General features: G+C 39.0%; 1 protein-coding gene across 1 annotated transcript; it reads left to right on the top strand.

Annotated features, from left to right (window-relative positions):
• Positions 1–966: 966 nt before the first annotated feature.
• LOC105694687 (von Willebrand factor A domain-containing protein 8) lies at positions 967–24,372 on the top strand. Its single transcript, XM_023434938.1, has 21 exons — positions 967–1,156; positions 1,239–1,356; positions 1,452–1,532; positions 1,634–2,043; positions 3,319–3,483; positions 10,530–10,688; positions 10,772–10,999; positions 11,550–11,759; positions 12,086–12,246; positions 13,445–13,727; positions 13,968–14,666; positions 15,793–16,173; positions 17,075–17,226; positions 17,351–17,777; positions 18,928–19,688; positions 19,997–20,050; positions 20,194–20,450; positions 21,287–21,538; positions 22,048–22,442; positions 22,958–23,196; positions 23,386–24,372. Exons 2-21 carry the CDS (start codon positions 1,260–1,262, stop codon positions 23,501–23,503), a joined length of 5,529 nt encoding a protein of 1,842 aa, XP_023290706.1. The 5' UTR covers positions 967–1,156; positions 1,239–1,259; the 3' UTR covers positions 23,504–24,372.
• The last annotated feature ends 1,813 nt before the right edge of the window (positions 24,373–26,185 follow it).

Here is a 26,185-nt window from a genome sequence, read left to right on the forward strand (position 1 = left end):
GCTTTCTGCATACTTAGTGATATAAAAAAACGCTAGTTTAGTAAATTTAACGAGATAGATGTACCATTAATATTCTTGACTTTAATAACTTATTCCCTGTCTAATCTCAGACTTCCTGGATCTTCTCTTAATGTTCTATTTCGCCTGTCCTTTTTGCCCCTTTCCAGTTTTAAGTGGATTACTTAACAGGATCCATTTTTTTTCCCCATGTCGTCATGGGCAGATCATCACCGCAGAACTTGCTGGACTTGTAGGTAAAAGATGTTAAAATATGTTAAAGAATGTTTATTATCACTGAGATAAGAAACATAACATTGGATCTCCTTATACTACCAGAGATGAGTTAGGAGATTGCTCACGGGCAGGGTTGCGCGATCGCATCGTGTGCTGCCCTCTGGTTTCGTACGTTAGCTTTCACCGTTTTTTGCCCCCAAGGGCGGCGCTAGAGTTCGAAAATTCTCGGTAACATTAAATTGGAGAAGGTAACTGTGAAACATACCGTAAGTTACCGGGAACATTGAGAATTTAAGAGAACGTTAATTTTGTTATTTATACTTTAGGTTTCTTCGTTTAAATAACTTTTTTTTTTTCAATCAACTTCAAAGTTCAAGCTAAAGAGTAATAATTACTATTAGAAAATATTGATTATAGGGTCGTATTTACCTCCAGCTAAAAATATTCACGTATGTACAACTTGGCGGAAAATTCCATGCGATTTGTTTTAAATGAACTGATATTTCATTCTGCGACGAAGCGAATGGGAGGTTTTGATTGGCTACGGAGAACGTATAACGAAAATTCCCCTCTACGATGTTTCTCTATAGCTAATCGAAACCTCTCGTTCGCTCTGTTGAAAAATTCAAATTCTCATAATTTCTCGATAAAAAAGGCTTTGGAGAAATTACCGATAAGTTACCGGGAATTTCTCTTCGTTTCTGACGTAACTTACTGGATTTAGAACTCTAACTATGGTTCGACGTTCTAAGTTCATACGTTATTCTATGACAGAATACAGCGTGGTATCTGACAGAGTATTGAAAATGTCATTTTCAGATTAATTTTCAGTAATGACAGTGTCGAAGATCAGTATAAAATACTGTATTAATTTATTTTCTACTTATATAAATATTTGACGTCACAATTCTAACCTGTCAAGGTATTACATACGACAATCATGATTTACATCATAAGTATGGCTTTTTTTATTCTGTTAACTCATGTTATTACATAATTTGCAGGGGGCAAGGTACAAGCATATAATGTTATTATTAATTTCACCCACAATTCGCCGGATCACGAAAATTCCGGATTGTTTAAAAATAAGACACAATCTGTTGTTTCTACGGTATAAGTCAGGTGAGTTATGTTCACGTTGCACATTTGCGTTAAACTTTTTAAGGGTTCAAGCTGTTAGATTTTGTATTAATTCGTTTCTTTTTTGTTTTGTTTAGATAGTATAATTGTAAAGATAGCGGATGTTTCTAAGGAAGTCAAAACTGCGAAGCATCCAGAATATGTACCTAGAAAATATTGTAAGTATATCTGGTTGATCATGCCAAATGCATCGTTTAAACTGATATATGAATATTTTTAATTGTTACGTGATTAAACTATTATATTTCATGTTTAACAGTGGCAAAGGAGCCCAGTCAGGAGCTGTTGCGGCACTTACGGTGGATGCTGCAGAAAGATATCTTGGGCCAAGATATGTTCTTGACCGGAGGACCGAGTCCTAGGCGTCGTAATCTTGCTATGGCATTTGTGGAACTAACGGGAAAGGAGGTCGAATTTATTGCACTTTCGAGAGACACCACAGAAGCGGATCTGAAGCAGCGGAGAGAAATCGAGAACGGAACTGCAATTTATCATGATCAAAGCGCTGTCAGAGCAGCAGCAAATGGAAGAGTTCTCATTCTTGAAGGCGTTGAAAAAGCTGAAAGAAACGTACTACCCGTTTTGAACAATTTATTAGAGAACCGCGAAATGCATCTTGAGGATGGCCGATTTTTGGTCTCAGCATCTCGTTACGACAAATTACTGCAGGCAAGTTTAAATTTTCAGTGAATGTTTTAACCAAACTCTGAACCACAGAATAATTTTCCTTATAAGAGGAATTCTTCCGACAAGCAGATTCTTAATTGCTAATATCGACAGGAAACAATCACTTTCTAGGAAATCTGACATTTCCTCTCAGAATGTTATTCTTGCATCAGCTTGGAACATTTATTTGCCATTAATAATTTCTTGTATCAAGTACTAAGTTGTTTAATTTAAATACCACATTTTATCCAAAAGATGATGTAACGTCCATGAATATTTTCAATACTTAAAGCCAGCTTTTTACGTGAAATCATTTCTACTAGGTGCAAAATTTTCATCATTCGATTTACAGTGTCAATGGTTTCTACAAAATCAATTCTGTTGAAATAAAGAATTTTATTTGGCACGAAACATTGAGATTGTCAAAAGTAATTAATCTCGTCTGGAAAGTAACTTCTTCGCTAGGTGTAATGAGTGAAATTATTAACGTGATATGAAAGGCGCTGAGAAATTTAATTGACGTTGATAAAATAAAATTCATTTATACCTTTTTTGGTGGCATCGCCATTTTGAATACTCAAGTGGTGCGTTGCGTTACCGACATTTATATTTATGTTGAAGTCTTTTACAGTCTACGTTGAGAATTATACGAATTGAAGCGTTTCATATGTTATTTCGGTAAAGTAATGATAAAAAGATCGACGTAAATGTGCCGAAATCCCGTGAATTCATTATTCTAACGACTGTTTAGGACGAGCGTCGCCATCTATGACGTTTAGCTGCAACTGAATTTTTTCTCTAAAAACAAGCGTTGCCCACATAACGAGCCAGCATTCTCTTTTAATCGTTTGTGAAAGTATTTTCCATATTTTCCCATATGACTCTGTAATATTCCATTTCTACAGTATTCTAAATTGTTCGAGCTAGGTCCTGAAACTCTTCATTTTCGATTCTAACCCTCCAATAAGCGTAAAACATCGAAAACGTGCACGGACCACGCCACGTTGGTTCTAGTCCATGATAAGTAAATAAATTTTGGAGGAAAAATGAAATTTTATGAGTTTCAGGACCTACTTTAGGGTCTCCATATTCACGTGGGAAAATTTAAAACGAATCGTTACACCCAATTAAGGGAATACTTTCCCCAACGATTTGACTTCTCAGATATATTATATAATATATAAGATATAATATATAGCCTGACTCTTTCATATCACCTTAAATTCCCGGTTATGACTTACCCTGTATTTTATTTTACTTTCCATATTCACATTTTAGGACCATACTCAAGAAGATTTAGATGCATGGAGACTGGTGAGAGTCAGTGAAGACTTCCGAGTAATTGCCTTGGGATTACCTGTGCCTAGGTACCCAGGACATCCCCTGGACCCTCCACTTCGATCTAGATTTCAAGCGAGACACATCTCGGGACCAACTTTTCAGGTGAATTTCTAAACTCTAAAGTTGTATTACAGCGGTAATGCTGGAAATTCAGGATACCGGAAATCCTGCTATCGGGCATTAAGCAACTTTTCAAATTAGGCACCGCGGTTTCGTTTTAAAACTTTTAAATTAGTTGCCCATTCAATTCGCTATATCTCGTAAGAGCATCGAGCGCAAGAGACTCGTAATGAAGGTCAATTAAATGTGAGCTAATAACGCCGGGACACGAATCTAATTTCTTCCTACAATGGACAGGTGATGCCTGACAATGTACACGGGTCTGCATGATTACTCGACATTGCAAGTCCTTCGAATTGCAGACTTCCATCGACTCTTTAACTCTCTAAGGTGATGTGAAACACGTAGAGGAACTTGATCGACGTCGATAAAGAAGATTTTTCTAAATACCTACGTTGCCGTTCGTTTTTCCGTTTTGGAAAAGTCGCGTTTACTATATGACGTATTATATTTACCTAATTCACTGATGATAATTGATCGCGTAATTCACGTCGATTTTTGTGACGGAATGACTGCGCGTGTGGCTTGGAAAAGTTGCGCTTATTATAGAAAATCATGTTTACCATATGACGTATTACCTACGTAGAAAGTCACGTTTACTATATGACGCATTATATCTACCTAATTCTATGATGATAATTGATCACGTCATTCATGGCAATTCTTTTCGTGACGGAATGACTGCGCGCATGGCTTGGAAAAGTCGCGTTTACTATAGAAAATCACGTTTACTATATGATGAATTATATCTACCTAATTTTCTGATGATAATTGATCGCATCATTAATGGCAATTCTTTCGTGACGGAATGACTGCGCGCGCATGGCTTGGAAAAGTCATGTTTACTATATGACGTATTATCTACTTTGAAAATCACGTTTACTATATAATGTGTTACATCTACCTAATTTTATGATGATAATTGATCGCGTCATTCACGTCGATTATTGTCGTGATGGAATGACTGCGCGCATGGCTTGGAAAAGTCATGTTGATTTATGCGAATGAATCGCTGTAGGGTTGTTGGGTGGAAACGGGGGTTGGTGGTCGTAAAGGAACCCCGACATCCCCTCCGGGTTTCGCTTCCGTCCTATATAAACCGATTCCGTGGCTGTGCGACCGTCACAGGCACCGCAGTTTGGATCGCGTGTCCTAAACGGTACCGTACTTGTCCCATCTTCCGAGGCACGCACCACGTCGATAGTCCTGAGCTTCTTCAACTTTGACTTCGGTTTTGCCGACATGGGAAAATCTCAAGGAAGATACACCTTTTTCGAGGATTTTTATCGGCCTCAAAAGTGGATAAAATCTGACATGTTATGAGAAATTAATCATGTTGAGAGAGGACCTCTTTCGAAATATCGATAGTCCTGAGCTTCTTCAACTTCGACTTCGGTTTTGCTGACTCGAGAAAATCTGAAGAGAGACACACCTTCTTCGAGGATTTTTGTAAGCCTCAAAAGTGGATAAAATCCGACATGTTATGAAAAATTAATCATATTTGAAGAGAATCTCCTTCGAGGTGTCGATAGTCCTGAGCTTCTTCAACTTTGACTTCGGTTTTGTTGATTTGGGAACATCTTCTTCGAAGACTTTTGTCAACCTCGAAAGTGGATAAAATCCGACATGTTGTGAGAAATTAATCATGTGTGAAGAGGACTTCCTCATGAATTAAATAAAGTGGATGAGCATTTTTAATAATTTTCATGTTCGTCATTGATCTTCAAGAAATCCTGAAAAAATTACGAGAAGAAACAATAATAAAACACCGTCAGTTAAACAATGTGGATGAACATTTTTAATAATTTCCATGTTCGTCATTGATCCGCAAGAAATCCTGAAAGAATTACAAGAGGAAACAATAACAAAACACCGTCAGTTGAACAAAGTGGATGAACATTTTTAATAATTTCCATGTTCGTCATTGATCCACAAGAAATCCTGAAAGAATTACAAGAGGAGGTTTTGAAACAATAACAAAACACCGCCAGTGGAACAAAGTGGATGAACATTTTTAATAATTTCCATGTTCGTCATTGATCCACAAGAAATCCTGAAAGAATTACAAGAGGAAACAATAACAAAACACCGTCAGTTGAACAAAGTGGATGAACATTTTTAATAATTTCCATGTTCGTCACTGATCCTCAAGGAATCCTGAAAGAATTACAAGAGGAAACAATAACAAAACACCGGGCAAAGAGACGAAACGAAGAGAAAGAGTTGTTGAAGGATGCCTGCGATTTGGTCGTCATCGGAACGACCGATTTCCGTAAGGACAGTCTGGGTGGACGGAATTCGCCACGCGATCCTGTCTCCTGACGATCCTTTGATCAGTTCCAGAAGAAGGCGAACAGGAAGTGCCGACCACCTCGGAAAGAACAAAATCAATCCCACGAGTAAGCTGAAATTAAATCCAGGAAGTCTGGACGGTTGTCTAGTGAAATTGCCAGTGTCCTTGGAAAAGGAGCAAACGGAGAGCGGAAGTTCCCCCAGGAAGTCCCGACGAAGATCAGCGCCTCCTTGCCCAAGGACCTCGATGGCTCCCCCAAAGGACTCTGAATTGTATCCCGAGAACCTTTCGAAATTGTCCGAGGACCTAGGACGTGGAAATCTGCTGGAAGGACTTCCAGAATTAATGCCAGGACAAAACTGCCGGCAAGTCCAGGAGGAGACAGTCTACCTGGGGCATCCTCGTCCTGGGGGAATCGCAGAGGACCTCGGCTTCCCTAGACTCCCCAAGTTCTCCGAAACTCTTGTTAATCCAAATCCTTTGTCGGAACGAGTCCTGCAGTGGCTGGACTTATCAGGGAAGGTGCAGGAATTCGGCGAGGAGTATGAATTCGGTCCCAGGACGAGCGAGGGGAAGGGGGGGAACTTGAAGAAAAAAATTTTTAAAAGAGAGGGTCCTGCGAGTTTTCCCAAGGAACGAGTGCCTGTGCAGAATTATAATTTGCAGACCGACTGCAAAATGGAGAATCAGGTTGTGGGGGGCAGATTGCCCAGGAGGAGGAGCTCCAAAATTGGCCAGGACTCGTCTTCGGTGGAAGGACCCACCGTTATAGGACCTTTTCTTACTAGGAAGAAGACTTTGAAGGTTCTCGAGGGGATTGGGACATTGGGGGATGATCAGAGGGAGGGAAAAGTCGTTTGGACCCCTCCTGGGAGACCTCAGCTCCACATTTTCATGCCAAAGTTGAATCCTTCCGCGAAGACGTCCTCGCAGGAGTCCTTGATCGATTGAGAAAATGGGAGAGACTCAAATGTTTGTTTCAATTTTAATTTTAATTTTACTTTTCAATTCAATGCAAAGAGATGTCTAATTCATTTTAAATTAAATTAATAAAAAGAGGTGGAAATTTTAAGGATAATCAGGACGAGGAAAAGTCGTTTGGAATCCTTCTGAGAGACCTCAGCTCCACATTTTCATGCCAAAGTTGAATCCTTCCGCGAAGACGTCCTTGCAGGAGTCCTTGATCGATTGAGAAAATGGGAGAGACTCAAATGTTTGTTTCAATTTTAATTTTAATTTTACTTTTCAATTCAATGCAAAGAGATGTCTAATTCATTTTAAATTAAATTAATAAAAAGAGGTGGAAATTTTAAGGATAATCAGGACGAGGAAAAGTCGTTTGGAATCCTTCTGAGAGACCTCAGCTCCACATTTTCATGCCAAAGTTGAATCCTTCCGCGAAGACGTCCTTGCAGGAGTCCTTGATCGATTGAGAAAATGGGAGAGACTCAAATGTTTGTTTCAATTTTAATTTTAATTTTACTTTTCAATTCAATGCAAAGAGATGTCTAATTCATTTTCAATTAAATGAATAAAAAGAGGTGGAAATTTGAAGGATAATCAGGACGAGGAAAAGTCGTTTGGAATCCTTCTGAGAGACCTCAGCTCCACATTTTCATGCCAAAGTTGAATCCTTCCGCGAAGACGTCCTCGCAGGAGTCCTTGATCGATTGAGAAAATTGGAAACACTTAGATGCTTGTTTCAATTTTGATTTTAATTTTAATTTTCAATTAAATGCAAAGAGATGTCTAATTCATTTTCAATTAAATTAATAAAAAGAGGTGGAAATTTAAAGGATAATCAGGACGAAGGATAAGTCTACAGAATTCGACCAGGAAGCTGCACATCTTCATGCTAAGGTGAAATCTTTCAACAAAAGTATCTTGTAGGACTCTTTGAATGATTAACATTACTCTGGATAATCCGATGCTGTAAATAATCTTAATTTAAATTCTAGTTTAATAATAGTATTAATGAAAATTAGAAGAAAAGGAAAATTGGAGGACAATTAGAGGGAGGGTAAATTCTTCAGAATCCTAACCAAGAAGCTGCGCATTTTTATGCTAAAGTGAAATCCTTCAACAAAGACTTTTTGAACGATTAAGATTAACTCTGGGTAATCCAATATTATCAATAATCTTAATTTCAATTCCAGTGCAATACCATAATTAGTGAGATGTAAAGTGAAGGAAAATTGAAGAATTTCCCTATCGGAGAGACCTCAATTGCACTTCTTTCTCTCACAATTAAATCCTTCAACAAAGACATCCTCTCAGGAACATTTCATGAATTGAAAAGATATAATGGAATAATTTAAACAATTTTAATTTTTAACTTCAGCGCCTAATTCATATCTTAATTGAAGCTATTAGTCGAAGGAGCGATCGATAAAGAATTATCGGATGTTTTAGGGGTCTCATGGTTCCGTCCACTTTCAGTATTTGTGTAAAGATAAATAAATGGGAGGAGTAAAATGAAAAAATGAAAACGAGCTCGCTATTTCTTATTGCGGGAAGAGATTACGTGCACGAAGATCATTTTCCCCGTGAAAACGAGGCGCGAGTTTCGCTCTTTTATTACCGACATACCTCTGCGAATCGTTAAGGCGCCGTGAAAGCGGATTTCCGGTGAGTTCTGCTTCCTTGCAGGACGGAAAACAGCAATTTTGTTGAAAATGACAGTGCCGATGGCTCTTTATGAACATTGTTAAACTCTCCTTCAAGGAATAACAAAAGCTAATCGCGGCCGAAGCTAAGAACAGAATAAACGTCAGGATACTCATTCTCGATATTCTGTAAAATATGAATCGTTAAAAAGTAGAGTTGTCTCTTTATTATTAGAATGTTCATTTAATTTTTATTATTTTACCTCTTTATTATTACAATGTTCATTTAATTAATATCGCCTGGAAACTGAATTGTCGCTCAGTGAATAGACGTCATGATGCACATTTTCGATATTCTATAAAAAATGAATTATGAAAAAGGAGTTGTCTCGTTATTTTTGCAAATTTGAATGTTCATCTAATTAATTTCGCCTAGATAATGAATTTTGGCCCAGTTAATAGACGTCAGACTACACATTTTCAATTTTCTATAAAAAATGAATTATGAAAAAGGAGAGTTGCCTCTTTATTTTTAGACTCTATAATGTTCATTAAATTAATTTCGCCTAGGTAATGAATTTTGGCCCAGTGAATAGATTTCAGGCTACACATTTTCGCTATTCTGTAAAATATGAATCGTGAAAAAGTAGAGTTGTCTCTTTATTTTTATAAACTAAAATGTTCATTTAATTAATATTGCCTGGAAACTGAATTTTCGCTCAATTAATAAACGTCGACATGCATTTACAACATTCCGTAAATAATGCAAAGTGGCTTAATCATTTTTAAAAATTTCAATATAATTTTCATGTTTTGGTCAATAATTGAAATCATTTTGATGGGAGTAGTTCATGCGTTATTTGAAATTATAGGAGAGTTCAATTACTTTCCCTGCAATATACCATTACTCATCGCGTGGAGGGAATAATGGAAGAATCGAAACCTCCCAATTTCGCCAGGTCGAATCCCAGGAAATTCAAGCCGGATAATAATTTCGGCGTGCCGTGTTATCGCGAGCCAATCACGCATCGTCGATTACTCGATCGATCTTGGCCCTCGAGAACTCGAGAACTCGAGATTGCACTCTACGATTGCGATTCGAAACTTCATAATCGCAAGGGCAATCTCGAGGATTTCGTGTCTGAGAGTAGTTAGTTTTAGCATTTCAGCAATCTCGGCAGAAACCTCTTCTCGTTAATCAGCCACGTTGGGAAATTGCTAACAAAATGCAGCGACGAATGAAATCGAGTCAGGTGATCAAAGATGGCGGAGCATTCTTGAAGACGACCTGCATTAACTTTCTTGACACTGATTATAATATGGAATAAAATATTAAAAAATTAATGGGAATTCTGTTGGATCTTAATTGAATGGTAAAAATAGCGATTTCCCGTGGTAAAATGGGAATCAATTAACGAAATGCTGCGACTAATGAAATAGGGCCAGGCGATCAAAGATGGCGGCGCATCCTTGAAGACGACCTGCATTAACTTTCTTAACATTGATTATAATAATTAATGAAACATTTAAAAATTGAAAGGAATTCTGTTGGATTTTAATTCAATGGTAAAAATAGCGATTTCCCTACGTGGTAAAAAGGAAATTAACCAACGAAATGCTGCGACGAATAAAATCGAGTCAGGTGATCAAAGATGGCGGCGCATCCTTGAAGACGACCTGCATTAACTTCTTTGACACTGATTACTAATTTTTAATAATAGAAAATAATTTACTATGAAATGCTTTTATAAATTAATAGGAATTCCGTTAGATGTTAATTGAATTGGTAAAAAAAATTGATTTCCGTTTATTAACAGGAAAAAATGCGATTTGGGCTATTATTGTAATCGAAGTAGGAAACAAAAATCTATTTAGTCAAGTTTCTTTTCTTCACACCTAAGGTGTTTTTTGAGTAGATTTTAATTGAATCGTCTTTTAGTGAAATTTAAATCTTCGTATGTAATGTATGCCCAAAAATGTACTTTGCTCGAAACTCGATCCAGTCTCATGATTTACTCTCGTGGGAATTTTTATTATCCATCGTTTATTTCTTTTTTAATTTTTGTCAAAACTTTTAGGTAATGTTGGAGATGTCAGGATTTAAATTCAGATTTTCTATCCTTTTCCAGGAGCAATTGGAATTGTTGAAGCGAGTCGCAGCTAATGTTGATCCCGGAAAACTGTCTCAACTCGTATCATGTTGTTATGCTCTTATCAGTCGAGAAGCAATGGACCTGGGACTTACAGATTTTCCCTTGGATAGTCTCATCTCGGCTGCACTGATCTTAGTACGTTCAATTTGACAAAACCGAATGCAATTAATAAATACAATTTTTACTAAAATTAAAATTAACTTGAAATATCATTGCAGGATAAATTTCCAGATATGGAGGCGTTCGACGTTTTTTACAGACTGTATCCTTACAAGCTGTTTCTCGGGAAGGAAGGAAAAACAGCAGTCGAGGATATACTCAAAACTTTTGGAGTTCGGATTAATTCATCGGAAAGCAATCAGTCTACCAGAATAGAAAATATTGAAAGGACAAAAGACACGGCTAACGTTAAAATTAATTCCAGCGGTCATCAGACAATTTTAGACGTGAGCGATTACTCGAATTTGCGATTTTATTTATATATTTAATATGTATATTTTAAGGTGTCATCAAAAGGTCATTCTATATAAAAAAATTAAATCGTCAAAATATACAACTTTTCTCCAAACTAGGTGCATCAAGTCATTTGAAACATTAACACGTGATTATAGAGATCCTGATGATGGTTTTAAATCTCGCGAAATCTCATTTTTCGAAAGAAATTATTTTATTTATCTCAGACCAAAACCAAGGACACAGTTCTTTTTTAAAAAATGAAATTTTGCGAGTTTCAAGACTTTCATTAGGACCTCCATAATCACGTGTTAAAGTTTCAGATAATTCGGTGCACCCAGTTTGGAGAAAAGTTTAATAAATATTATCACTTCTTCTTATGTGTATATCACACTTTCATATCACCTTAAGCTTGTTAATATCAAATTTTAATTTTTCATCCCTTTTGGAGAAATGTTTTATTTTGACGTTTTGATATATACACAAGGACCCTTTCATATTACCTTAAGGTTGTTAATATCAAATTTTAATTTTGATCATCAGGTCTTCTGTGGTGCTGGAAGCTATAAGAGTATAGAGACCTCTAATTACATATCGACGAGTTATCAGGATAATTTGTTAGCCAACGTGTTGCAGTCTCATTTGGCTTCAGATTTATGCATCGTAGGTCCAAGAGGCTGCGGAAAGTCGATAACCGTTGAAAAGTTGGCCGACTTTTTGGGCTACGAAGTGGAGCCGATAGTGCTTTACCAAGTAAGTGGTCGAGGTGTAAAAAACTTGGATTTCTTGGCGAACCAGCTCGGAAAATAAATTGTATTCATACTTCGATAATTCGAAATATAAATACATAATTCGAAAAAGCTGTCCATACAAATACGAACGTCTGTAACGTAGGTATTTATAAGAATCCTATTTACCGAAATCGATGAAATTTCACGGCGTGATTCGCTCCACCTTAAGTCTTGACGGTATTTTCAAGTCTAATGCCGATTTTGCTCATCGCTAGTCAGCTGGTTCGTCCACTTTTATCTTTTCTTTGTTTGAGTGGATACCTTGAATTGTCTCACATATTTTCTCAGGATATGACTTCTAGGGACCTGATACAACAACGCACGACCTCATCTAATGGCGATACCGTTTGGAAAGATTCACCTCTGGTGACTGCTGCTCTGAATGGGAAATTGGCAGTGCTGGATGGAATACACAGAATTCATTCAAGTACTCTGGCCGTCATCCATAGGTATTCTTTAATGTTTCAATTGTCAACGTTAAGTGTAACGTACGTCAATATGAGTACAAATGTCGGTAACGACATTTACATTTCAACCTATGTTACCGCTTGAGTTTCTACGTACGTACACCGGGAGACATCAATGCCCTCCCATCCTGCACAGGCGATGCCGTATCTGCAGGGGAGGCATTCATGTCCGCCATTGTACACTGAGAGACATCGATGCCCTCTCATCCTGCACAGGCGATGCCGTATCTGCAGGGGAGGCATTCATGTCCGCCATTGTACGTCAATATGAGTACAAATGTCGGTAACGACATTTACATTTCAATCTATGTTACATCTTGGGTTTCTACGTACGTACACTGGGAGACATCAATGCCCTCCCATCCTGCACAGGCGATGCCGTATCTGCAGGGGAGGCATTCATGTCCGCCATTGTACGTCAATATTAGTACAAATGTCGGTAACGACATTTACATTTCAATCTATGTTACATCTTGGGTTTCTACGTACGTACACTGGGAGACATCAATGCCCTCCCATCCTGCACAGGCGATGCCGTATCTGCAGGGGAGGCATTCATGTCCGCCATTGTACGTCAATATGAGTACAAATGTCGGTAACGACATTTACATTTCAACCTATGTTACCACTTGAGTCTCTACAGTTGCCACCGAAAAGTGTATTGTGTGGATGAATTTTGCTTTATAGACGTCGATATGTATATCATAACCCATTCATAACACCTTAAGGTGATATGAAAGTGGCATTAAAGAGAGTTCGTTTGTGAAACATTCTTCTGAAAAGGGTCTGCCGAACCGTTTTAAACTTTACAATATGAATATGAAGGCTTTAAGAAAGGTCCTGGCACCCTTGAAATATTAGTTTTTATGAAAAATTTGAAAAAGACAATAAACAAATTTGATGAAATTGAAATTTCATGATGTCGAGACCTTCCTTATAGCCTTCGTAGTCATGTTATAAAGTGTGAAACTTCATTTTTTATAAACTATTTTTAAAATACCTATAAACAAATTTGAAAAGAATTGAAATTCCATGAGTTTCAGGACCTTCCTTACAGTCTCCCTATTCCCGTTGTAAAGTTTCAAACTATTCGGTAAATCGAGTTGGGAGAAAAGTTTTCTAAACAAAAACCTCTTCGATGCCACTTTCACATCCCCTTAAAGTCCTAAAACATTCGCAGGCTGATTCAAGACCGAGAATTGCAGTTGCACGACGGAAAGCGACTCGTAAGAGCGGATCGGTACGACGAGCAAAAGGCAGAAAGCAAGAAGACCGACGAAGAGATGCAGAAATCGGGTGTCCTGAGAATCCACCCTTCTTTCAGATTAATAGCCTTATCGGAACCTCCGATTCTTAACAGCTCTTCCGGTTTATGGTTAAACTCTGAGCTGCTCAGTCTCTTCCTTTTCCACGAGATGAGACCTCTCGACAAATCGGAGGAGATCCACATAATTCGGTCCAAGGTGAATACATTTACAATTTGTATCCCTCTCTAACTCCATGTTTTCCTTTGAAGATTAAGAAAGATTTATATGACGCGAAACTTTCGTACATTAAGGTGTAATATACGAAATAATTATAATTAAGGTATAATATACGAAAATTTCGCGTCATAAGAAGAGTACAGGTTGAATTTTAGTTGATCGACGTTGACTAAGTTTCTCAGCGGCTTTCATATCACCTTAATCGATTTTCTGTTCCAGTATGGAGAACCAAGTCCAGCTCTTCTGAACATCATCAACCTGGCGCACACCTTGAGGTCATCCAGCGACCCCACGTTACATTCCTTGGCTGGATCTTTAAGCACAAGGCAACTTTTAAGGATCGCAGCAAGGATGCAAAAGTTTCCTGAAGACGACGCCTACGAAGCGGTGCATAGAGCATGTCTCGCTAGATTTCTTCCAACGATAGCAAAACAGTCCCTGGAAGACTGCCTGCGACAGCACGGTATCACGGGAAAAACTGATGGAAAGGAATTAAATATATCTTGTAAGGTCACTGACGATTCCGTGACCATTGGAAGTACGACCTTAAAAAGGTTCAAGACTGAAGCCCTAACGAAAGTCCCTGACATTCTCTTCTACGACGTGCCACAGCACCTGGTCCTTCTAGAGACCTTGTTGCAAGACTTCAGCCTTGGGAGTAATTTGCTACTCGTTGGTAATCAGGGCGTTGGGAAGAATAAAATCGTCGACAGGCTTCTTCAGCTTCTTAACAGGCCTAGAGAGTACATTCAGTTGCACAGGGATACGACTGTTCAGACTTTGACCATTCAGCCGATGGTTAGAGATGGCGTTGTGGTTTATGAGGACTCTCCTTTGGTCCAAGCGGTGAAATTGGGACATGTTCTTGTGATAGATGAGGCCGATAAGGCCCCTACGCATGTTACTTGTATATTAAAAGTAAGCATTTCGCAATCTGGCATCTTGCTTTCTAAGTTATTAAGGTGGAGTGAAACTCCCTTCAAATTAGTCGATCTGAATAAAACCATTTTTTTTAAAGAGTATTGAACCGAATCGTTTGAAACATCGACACGTGACTCGTGAGCACTTAGGAATTATCCTGACACTTTCAAAATTCGGATTGTCGAAGAAAATTCATTAACTTAGCCCAGATCGGAATCAAATTGGCGTCGAGATCTCATATTTCGATCGATATACAATTACTGAAGGCTCTAATACGAGGAACGAAAGTGGCAGGACAGTTGTACGATAATTTAGAACACTCTCGTAATCGAGAAATTCGCATTTTAATGGGATAAAGGGAAAAAAAGTGCCTTATGCGCTTCTGTGCTAAAACGAAGGTAACACGAGGTCTTGGAGAGAAAATGTAGTTAAAACTAAAATCACAGATGGCGCGGGGTGGCACTCTGCAGTTAATTACGACATCGGAAACCATGAATTCAGAGGAATTATATTTATGTCGAAGTCTTTTAGAGTCTACTTTGAGAATTATACGAACTAAAGCGTTCCATATGTCATTTCGGTGAAGTAATGATGAAAAGATCGACGTATAATAGTCGAAATCCCGTGAATTCATTATTCTAACGACTATTTCGAACCAACGTCGCCATCTGTGACGTTTAGCTAAAACTAAATTTCTGTTCCAAAAACACGTGTTAGCCCCGAGATGAGCCAGCATTCTCTTGCAATCGTTGGTGAAAGTGTATTTTCCATATTTTTCCATCTAACTCTGTAATATTCAATTTTTAGGATATTTTAAATTGTTCGAGCTAGGTCCTGAAATTCTTTATTTTCGATTATAACCCTCCAAGAAGCGTAAAACATCGAAAATGTGCCCGGACCACGCCATGTTGGTTCTAGTCCATGATAAGTAAATAAATTTTTAATGAAAAATGAAATTTCATGAGTCTCTGGACCTACTTTAGTGCCTCCATATTCAGGTGGGAAAATTTGAAACGAATCGGTACCCCCAATTCGGAGAATACCTTCACCAACGATTTCACTTCTCAGATATATTTAGGCTGACTCTTTCATATCACCTTAACATTATCCATTTTTCTTTCAGACCCTCGTGGAGTCGGGGGAAATGATTCTCTCCGATGGTCGGCGGATAGTCCATTCGGCAGCCGGTGATAAGAAAGGTTCCAGCATCGTTCCTATGCATCCAGATTTCAGGATAATAGTATTGGCCAACAGGCCCGGGTTCCCTTTTTTGGGGAACGATTTCTTTGGTGCCCTCGGAGATTTGTTCAGCACGCATTCCGTTGACAATCCGAGTATAAAGGATGAAATAATGCTGCTAAAACAGTACGGTCCTTCGGTCGATGACAAGATAATACAGAAATTGGTGAAGGCGTTTGGAGAGCTCAGAAACATGGCGGACCAAGGACTCGTTTCGTATCCTTATTCCACTCGAGAAGTCGTGAACATAGTTAAACACTTACAGGTATCATTTATTTTGTCAAGATCATTGATTAACACAGAATTATTAAGACGAAGTGAAACCCGCCTCAAATCAGTCGATTTGAAAACGACACTTTTTTGTAAAGAGTATTCTACCGAACTGTTTGAATTTTAAGCACACGACTCGGGATCATATAAGAAGTGTTCTGACACTTTTAAAATTTGGAGTTTCAATACAAATTTCTTTTACTTGGCCTAGACTAGAACGAATATGGCGTTATGCTTTCATATTTCGATCGATATACAAGTATCGACATAGACAAAGAATTCAGAAGTCTCCATAGAAGCTCAGAAGGATATGGACGTTCGATGCTTGATGAATAGTATGTTAGCCAACGGATGGCGGCGCTGCAATCATTTCTCCATTTCTCTTAATATCGTGGCGATACATAGCGAATTGCATTCTATCTTTATCTTACACACAATACTAAACAAATTTCTTTTACTTAGCCTAGACTAGAACGAATATGGCGTTGTGCTTTCATATTTCGATCGATATACAAGTATTGACATAGACAAAGAATTTAGAAGTCTCCATAGAAGCCCAGAAGGATATGGACGTTCGATGCTTGATGAATAGTATGTTAGCCAACGGATGGCGGCGCTGCAATCATCTCTCCATCTCTCTTGATATCGTGGCGATACATAGCGAATTGCATTCTTTCTTTATCTTACACACAATACTCGTCTTTCTATATGCGTCTCTCTTCCTCCCGTATGTGAGATATCGTTGACTAACACATGTGATCTCTCCTTTACCCCCAAGGAGGAGGTATTTAGAAGAATCTGGTTTACCGACGTCGATCAAATTTCTCGACGTGTTTCACTTCACCTTAGTATATTCTTAACTAAACCTGTAGACTAAACGCGAGGAAATGTTTCAGCAATTCCCAGACGAGCCTTTGGCCACCGTGATGAACAACGTCTTCGATTTCGACCGATACTCTCAGGAGGTGTTCGACACTTTGGTGACAATTCTCCACAAACACGGCATCCCGGTTGGGACCAGTGGGAACAATGTCGCTTTTGGCAAAGAGTAAGACGATTTCACGCAAATTCCGTGTAAATTATCTGTAAGGGTAAAAGCCCCGAATGAATCTTTCGCTAATAAAACTTACGCACTAAGAGCTTATATCATTTATTTCCCATTTCCTCCGCAGAATGTCTCTGCCAGCGGTGAGAAGTGGAACCTGGAAGATCGCAAACAGTCCAATTACTGTGCCAGTTCAGGAGAGATTCATCAAATTGAAGTCGCCAAAGCACTCAAAGTCGAGAACTCATGTACTAGATCGAGTGGAAGCAAGATCCTCCATGTTCACGGAGCTTCAGAATTACTGGACGATCCCGATTAAAGAAATGAGTGCAGTGGTCGATTTGTTGGTGACGAAAGGCGTAAAAGGTGACGGAACGGACGACAGCATCCACGTCCTCGCGACAAACCCTCTATCCATCTTCAGCATGACTCCAGAATCCGAAGAGATACAGCAAATATCGTTTGAAGGGCTGCTGCAACCAGTACCAGGTCATAAACTTTCATACGCCCTGGCGGCTGATAGTAAGGGGAATATTCTGGTACACGAAGAATCGGTACGTTTCTAACTAACAAGGAAACATTCCCAAGTGTCCGCCGCCGATCTTATTAATTTTCATATATGTTGAAGAACATAAACATCTAAGACACCCGTGTTTTTTTATCTGCAATGGTCCATATTTAAGGGGGGAAACAACCCCCCAAAGTTTGACAAAAATTCGATTTTTATATTAATTTTTGTAAAAGCTGGGGAGGGATTTCGACGAAACTTGGCATAAACGTATTCTGTATAAGGACGGTGAAAACACAATATTGTCCAGGAATGCTGCACCACCTCAAGGGGGTGAACTACCCTTCGGACGAAATTTTTTTTTAATATCTATTAAACAAGCACTTCTACTTAAGTTCCACTTACGCCATGTGATTGCTCACGAAAAATTAGGAAATACGTGTTTTTTGCTTTTTGCCAATACACATTTATATATCGGTTGAAAAGAATGGATGTAGGTGGTATATGGGTATATCCCGACTATCTTTATTGGGTTACATCGCCATCGAGTCTGTTGCGAAAGAATTTCAGCCTCTTAAACTGTTTTTTTTAATTTATTTATAAATAATTGCACGTTATGATAACCAAGGATATTTTGAGGAATTAGCACGTTTACACGATTTATGGACAATTAATTGGTCACGATATGACCCAATAAAGATTGTCGGGATATACCTGTATACCACCTACATCCATTCTCAACCGATGTATAAATGTTTATTGGCAAAAAGCAAAGAACAAAAAAAAGATTTTTCGTTCTTCAACATGTACGAAAATCAGTAAGATCGGCGGCGGACACTTGGGAATGTTTCCTTGTAAACATTTTTTATTATCCACGAGGGATAAATTTGCTAAAAGGAACATGTCGGGTGGTCCACTTAAAGCCGAACCTGAAGATCTGTCTTGGATTTCAAGTATAATTTTCAACGTAGACTGTAAAAGACTTCAACATAAATATAAATTCGGTAACGTGACGCGCCAGCTTACGTTACCACTTACGTATTCAAAATGACGTTACTACCAAAAAGTGTATAGATGAATTTTAATTTATCGACCTCGATTAAATTTCTCAGCGCCTTTCATATCATTTTAAGTGGACCACCCGGTTCTGTAATATTGCAATACTGTAACAATATACTCATACACCATATTCTTAGACGAACGGGCTTCTGTACGTGAACCTGGAAGAGAAATCAGTGAGACCATTCCAACTATCCTCCTTCCTGGAATCCGCCAGCGATAGACTATCTAATGCCTTCGGAAGCAAAGATTCGACATGGAAGCTGCAGCCAGATCTGTCCACATCGGATGATCAGCTGGTCTTCTACACACCTGGTGGAAACAAAATGGAGGTGATCGACTTGAAGACCATGACCGCATATTCTCTGGCTTTGCCATTTGACATCAGTTTGGTCCTCTTAGCTTCTCCAGAGAAGTGGCTGGTCCAGGACGCAGCCAGGACCAAGTACATCCTGGAGAAGGTATCCGGCAAAAGTCCGTGTCCGAATACATTGAGACATGTCGTAGAGTCCGGGGATGCAGGAGAGGCGAACCTAGGGAGGATCCTGAGCTGTGGTCGAAGTGGTCTTAAGGATTCGATCCTTAGCGAGGTTTTACAACAGAAAATCAGCTCACCTAACAGATTAATGGCCAGCGACTCGACGTTCGCCAGCGTCGTCGTTGGGTTTCCAGACTTGGACAGCACCTTGGATGTTTATTTCTGGCCGAGGAAAGAGAGAACGAGAACTCTCACTCGACCCATTGTCTTCGATCATGGCACCGTTGTCAGGACTTTGCCACGTGGACAGGTTCCGACTGATGCCATCCCTTCGCAAAACGAAACTCATGTTGGTGTTTCGGCTTATTTGGAGGTGGTTGACACAATCAACCATAAAGTGCGGTACATCGCTATTCCAGAGTGAGTTTTCCTGCTGTAAAGTGCGTAAGATCCCACTGAACACCACACCTAACAATTACGTAACTTAAAACTAACAAACAACATAACGTTAGCTTCTATAAATTAATATTTATAGCCCTGCATCTTTCCAGACCCGTTAAATTGTCTCCACTCGTCCAATGGCTCTACCCCAAGGACCTTCCCACATAGATCATCGTTTGTTATTTACACCCACCTTACATTTTCCTTACTTTTACTTGTACAAAACGTGTATTCCACTATTCCTAGAGCTTCTATAAATTAATATTTGTGACCCTGCATCTTTCCAGACCCGTTAAACTATCTCCAGTCGCCCAATGGCTCTACTCCAAGGAACTTCCCACATANTCCTTACTTTTACTTGTACAAAACGTGTATTCCACTATTCCTAGAGCTTCTATAAATTAATATTTGTGACCCTGCATCTTTCCAGACCCGTTAAACTATCTCCAGTCGCCCAATGGCTCTACTCCAAGGAACTTCCCACATACGCAGCAGCAACATCTAATCAGGGCTTGGTGACCGTAGACGCGGGAGCGTGTGTTCGCTTGTGGGAAGTTTCGCTGATCAGCATCGAAAAGTCTTTGGGGGAGTGGAGAAAAATGGTCGGCGAGGACGGGCGACGTTTACAGATCACGAAGGAACGGTATTCCGGGCTGGATGTCAGCGGTCCCAAGCACGGGAAGGTGGACGAGAAGAACGAGCCCCATGTCGGTGGCAACACTTGGGCTGGGGGAACTGGAGGTGGGTTCTCTAAAATGGATCTAGACAAAAGTCTACACTGATAAAGACCGATCGAAATTTTAAATCAATATCAAGGCTAAGATTGGGCTTTGCCATTTTTGTAAAGCCATAATCAAGGCTAAGAATGGACCTTGCAGTTTTTATAAGACCAAAATCATGGCTAAGACTAGACAGCAATTTTTGTAAAACCAAAATCAAGGCTAAGACTGGACCTTGCAATTTGTGTAAAACCATGATCAAGGCTAAGACTGGACCTTGCAATTTTTGTAAAACCATGATTAAGGCTGAGATTGAACCTTGGAATTTTTGTAAACCCAAAATCAAGGCTAAGTCTAGACCTTGCAGTTTTTATAAGACCAAAATCATGGCTAAGTCTAGACCTTGCAGTTTTTATAAGACCAAAACCATGGCTAAGACTAGACAGCAGTCTTTCTCAAACCAAAATCAACGCTAAGACTGAACCTTGCAATTTTTGTAAAACCATGATCAAGGTTAAGACCGGACCTTGCACTTTTTGTAAACCCAAAATCAAGGCTAAGTCTAGACCTTGCAGTTTTTATAATACCAAAACCATGGCTAAGACTAGACTTTACAGTTTTTGTCAAACCAAAATCAATTTTAAGACTGGACTTTGCAGTTTTTATAAAACCATAATCAAGTCTAAGTCTAGTCTACCTTCATGAGTTTCAGAGCCTACATTAGGGCCTTCAAATTCACGTGGTAAAATTGCAAACAAATCGGTACATCCAATTCGAAGAATACCTTCATCAACGATTGGACCTCTCAGATATACATAGGCTGACTCTTTCGTATCACTTTAAAGAGTGCTTTTTCAGGCAGGGACACGGCAGGGCTTGGCGGAAAAGGTGGTCCATACAGATTGGATGCTGGCCACACCGTTCACCAACTCAGCGATGAGGAGAAAGATGCCGTTCCTGAAGAGGTGAAGAAGGCCGCTCGCGAAATGGGCCAGCGAGCTTTCAAGCAGCGCTTGAAGGACATCCAGATGAGCGAGTACGATCACAATATGTACATCCAATTCAGCAATGCCGTGCAGAAGCAAGTGCAAGCTCTGAGAGTCATCTTAGGCGAGTATCAGGACCGTCTTCGGCAGTAATTCGTCTTCAGTCTTCAAAATTCAGGCCTGAAGACCTTGGATCTCCCCGAGCGACCCTTTTTATACAGTTTCTTGCATCCCGTACCAGACTTTTATAGTCTCCTCAAAACTAACCGCACGTTGTTTCCTCTTGTTTCATTTTATTCGTATGTTGATATTGCATCGCTCTTAAGTCTGCGGACACACATACAGGGAATTTTCTTAGCAGATAATTTCATGCTGAAGTAACAGTGCCGAAAATTGCATCATTAATTGGGTGGTTCGTTTTGTCACAAGAAATTAATCTTAATATGTATTATATATATACCTGCAAACTTATGGAATTGCCTAATAATTGAAATAGTTACTTTGTTCGCCTTACCGTCATTAACATTATTGCTGAAGTTGGCAATGGCTCTATTTTCACCTTTTTGGTCTTGGTCGTACTTAGCGGTGTTTTTGGGCTTATCAATAAATTTTAATGTTAATCTTGAACCGTAGGTAGTCTTCAAGCCAAAAGCAGCGAACGTCAATGGTGCAGACACCAGACTTCCGGCGAGCTGGACGACGCAAAGCTGATAGAAGGGTTAACCGGCGAGAAGACGATCTACAGACGAAGAGCCGAGAAGGAACCCGAAATGGGGACTCCTCAGATGAAGCCGAAACGACTCAAGCTGGTGGTCGACGTTTCTGGGAGCATGTACAGGTTCAATGGATACGATGGTCGGCTGGATCGCGAGATGGAAGCTTGCGTGATGGTGATGGAGGCCTTTGAGGGGTACGAGGGGAAGATTCGTTACGACATCGTCGGCCACTCCGGGGAAGATTATCACATCCCTTTTGTGGACCAATCGCAGCCTCCTGTGGATAACAAGAGGAGGTTGCAGGTCGTCAAGGTAGTTTAAGAAAATGTGTTGGTGAATTGCATGGCCTAATGATTGGCGATGAACAGAATAGCTCATTGTTTTGGACTCTACAAAAGTGCATTTGAACCTTGCAGTTTTTGCAAGATCAAAACCAAGGCTAAGGACGGGCCTTGGGACTTTTGTAAGTCCAAAATTAAGGCTAAGTCTAGACCTTGCAGTTTTTGTAAGACCCAAACCATGACTAAGGCTGGACTTTACTATTTTTGCAAAATCAAAATTAAGGCTATGATAAGACCTTGCGATTTTTGTAATACCATGATCGAGATCTAAATTTGGCCATTTTTGCAAGCCCACTTTAAGGCTATCGCAGTGCAAAATCGACTGGTTGGGCAAACTTGATCGTGATCTTGGTCTTGCAAAAAGTGGGATTTGTGCATCAAGACCTAGACCTAGACCTGGCCACGTCTACAAGGCGAAGACCAAGACCAATTTTGTTCATCACAACTCTCAAATTACTCTTTCATTATGCACGCAAATGTCTCCAGACGATGCACGCCCACTCCCAGTTCTGCATATCCGGGGACTACACCTTGGAAGCGACACAATACGCGATTTCCAGCCTGGCTAAGGAAGATTCCGATGAGTCAATCGTAGTGGTTCTGTCCGATGCAAACCTGGCTCGATATGGAATACGTCCAGAGCGATTCTCTAGCATATTGACATCCAACAAGGACGTAAACGCCTACGCCATTTTCATCGGGTCCCTGGGAGACCAAGCAGCCAGGTACCCTTCCCTGCTCATTTGTTATACATTATTTAAGATGATATGCAGGGCGCCGAGAAATTTATGAAACGATTTGAGACACCCAGTTCGGAGAAAAGTTTTATGAACGATTGAGCTTTCAGGTGCCACTTTCACATCCCCTTAATGCCCTCTTTGCCATGTTTACACTCTACTAAACGTTTTTTCTAGGTTAACAAAGAAAATGCCCTCAGGAAGAGCCTTCGTCTGCATGGATTTGCGAGACATTCCGCGAATTCTACAGCAGATATTCGCAGCCTCCGTTCTGAGCACAACTAGGTCTAATTAATGCGAATCCACCTCCTTAAGGTGGTGAAAGATGCCAAACATTAATCTTTGTATAATAATACAAGTATTATACAAAATATGTATGTAAACATGTGCTCGTAATTATGAAAGTGGTCTAAGAAATCTTATAAATTGAATCTATCCCACATTTTGGGTTAAGTCCATACAGATTAGAACAAAGTGAGGTTAGTTCTCGCAACAGAAAAAATTACTTAGGTAGAACATAATTAACATAAACAGTGGAAACACTTGTACAGCTGCGTCACCGTCTAAAATAAATATTTTACCACAAGGCTAGGACCATCGCAACTACATTAAGGTGAAGTGAAACACGTAGAGACATTTGATCGGCATCGGTAAAAAAGATTCCTCTAAATATCTCCGTTACCGATGTTCATATTTATATTGACAGTTGTGTCGAATTGTATTGGGTACTGCACCGACATGCACGGACCACGTCGGGTTGGTTCTAGTCCGTCATAAATAAATAAATTTTTTATTAAAAACGAATGTTTATGAGTTTCAGGACCTACTTTAGGGCCTCGATATTCACGCGGTGAAATTTGAAACGAATCGGTACAGCCAATTTGGGGAATACCTTTTCCCCAACGATTTGACTTTTCAGATACCCAGTGAACATTGTTATATAACTGTTGGGTAAATGTTACGTTTTCGAAACTAACATGTTATGTAGCATATAAGTAACATGAAAGTTAGATGTTAGTTATTATTCCCACTCAGTAAGGTAACATGTTATGTAACATGTTACATTATTGTTATAATACATCATGATTTTTTACCACTGGATAAGTTTTGATGTATTACCAGACACTGTATGAAGTATAATATACTTATAGTGGACGGACAAATTAGGACATAAGCATAGAAAACTTATATTATCTATGGTATGTATATTAAAAATTTCCTGTGAATATATATGTAAATCTTTTTCACGTCTATATTTTCAGTACATATATCATAGAAGTCAAGATAACCTGTATAGAAATCTAAACTATTCGAAAACGTTAAATTGATAGTTTACATTCAGCTTTCACAGCTTATAAACATGTAGTTACACTGTAAAAAATTCCACACATTTAAATGAAATATTTTTAAAGAATATTCATAAAATTCATACACGTTTAGTATATAACGTTGTACTAAAATTATGAGTTTAGTATCTTAAAAGTGAATCGGTATACATTTATTATATACTTTTAAATAAGAAGATGGTTTTATAACATACTGTTACAACTTTTTAAATGACTTAATTTTACAATCACTTACGAGTTTTCTTTTAAGAATAAGTTATCTATCGCATCGTATCTTTCGCATCGATCGAGAAGTACCGGAGCGGTCTTCATAAGTACGAAAAATATTTGTAGTAATAAATATTAAATATTAGTAATTTTAATAAAATAATAAATATTTCTTCATAGGCTTTGGTAGCATCATGGTTAGCGTTCTGGTATCTATTTGATAACAAATGACCAGGGATGGGTAAGTACAATACGTCATGTAATATACGTGGTTTTCTACTGTAATTGTATGCAGTTTTGACCATGTCTATGCACCGAGAAACTGCATCCTTCGAGGGTTCGAGCCTCACGATTCCTGAGACCGAAATTAATTAAAATTCTAATATATAAAATAGAAAGAGACTGGCGAGAGAGCGAGGAGAGCGTTTACGAACGATCAGCTGAGCGGGTCAATATTGTGGATTTCGGAAGGCCTGTGGATGAAAAATTAATATTATTTTAAGGTAACTGAAATTATAACATTAATGTAACATGTTACATTACTGAGTGGGAAATAATAACTAACATCTAACTTCCATGTTACTTTTATGTTACATAACATGTTAGTTTCGAAAACGTAACATTTACCCAACAGTTATATAACAGTGTTCACTGGGAAACAGTCATGAATTCATGGTATTTCGGCAGTTTTACGTCGATTTTTTTGTCATTACTTTACCGAAATGACATAAAGAAACCTTCAGTTCGTATAATTCTCACCGTAGACTGTAAAAAACTTCGACATGAATATAAATGTCGGTAATGGGACGCGCCAGCTTATGTTCCCACTTGAGTATTCAAAACGGCATTACCAGCAAAAAGGGTATAGATGAATTTTGCTTTATCGACGTTGATTAAATTTCTTAGCGCCTTTCATATCCTCTTAAAATGCAAGATTTCCTGAGTGAACAGTCCCTCGATATTTTCCAGTGAAAGCGTTTCTACTTTTCCGTTTCCGTGTCGTCCGGTCAGGGTCAGTCCAGACTCTAGTTTTTCCGATATCGGAAGATATCGTCGAAAGAGCGATTCAAAGGGTTCAGGTCCATTTACATACGTCCGATCCGGCTCAGTCGGTACAGTGTCATACATGCGTACATCCGTCTTTTAAATTGGCAGTACCATATCTCTGTCATGTTCATCCCTGCATAAACCTAAGTCGGATCGGACGTTGGTAAATCGACCCTTAAGATCCATTTACATATGCCCCACCAAACACGGTGACGTAACAATAATATAACCGTTACACAACATTTCTAACATGTAATATAACATACATATAATATTAAGTTGGGGAGTAAATAAGATTTGTATTACTATTTCCTACGCAGTTCTAAAACACTGCTATAAAACGAGTAACATAACGTATACATACCATATGGATAACA

Source organism: Orussus abietinus, unplaced genomic scaffold, assembly GCF_000612105.2.
Source record: "Orussus abietinus isolate OABI.00-Male unplaced genomic scaffold, Oabi_2.0 scaffold128, whole genome shotgun sequence".
NCBI lineage: Eukaryota > Metazoa > Arthropoda > Insecta > Hymenoptera > Orussidae > Orussus > Orussus abietinus.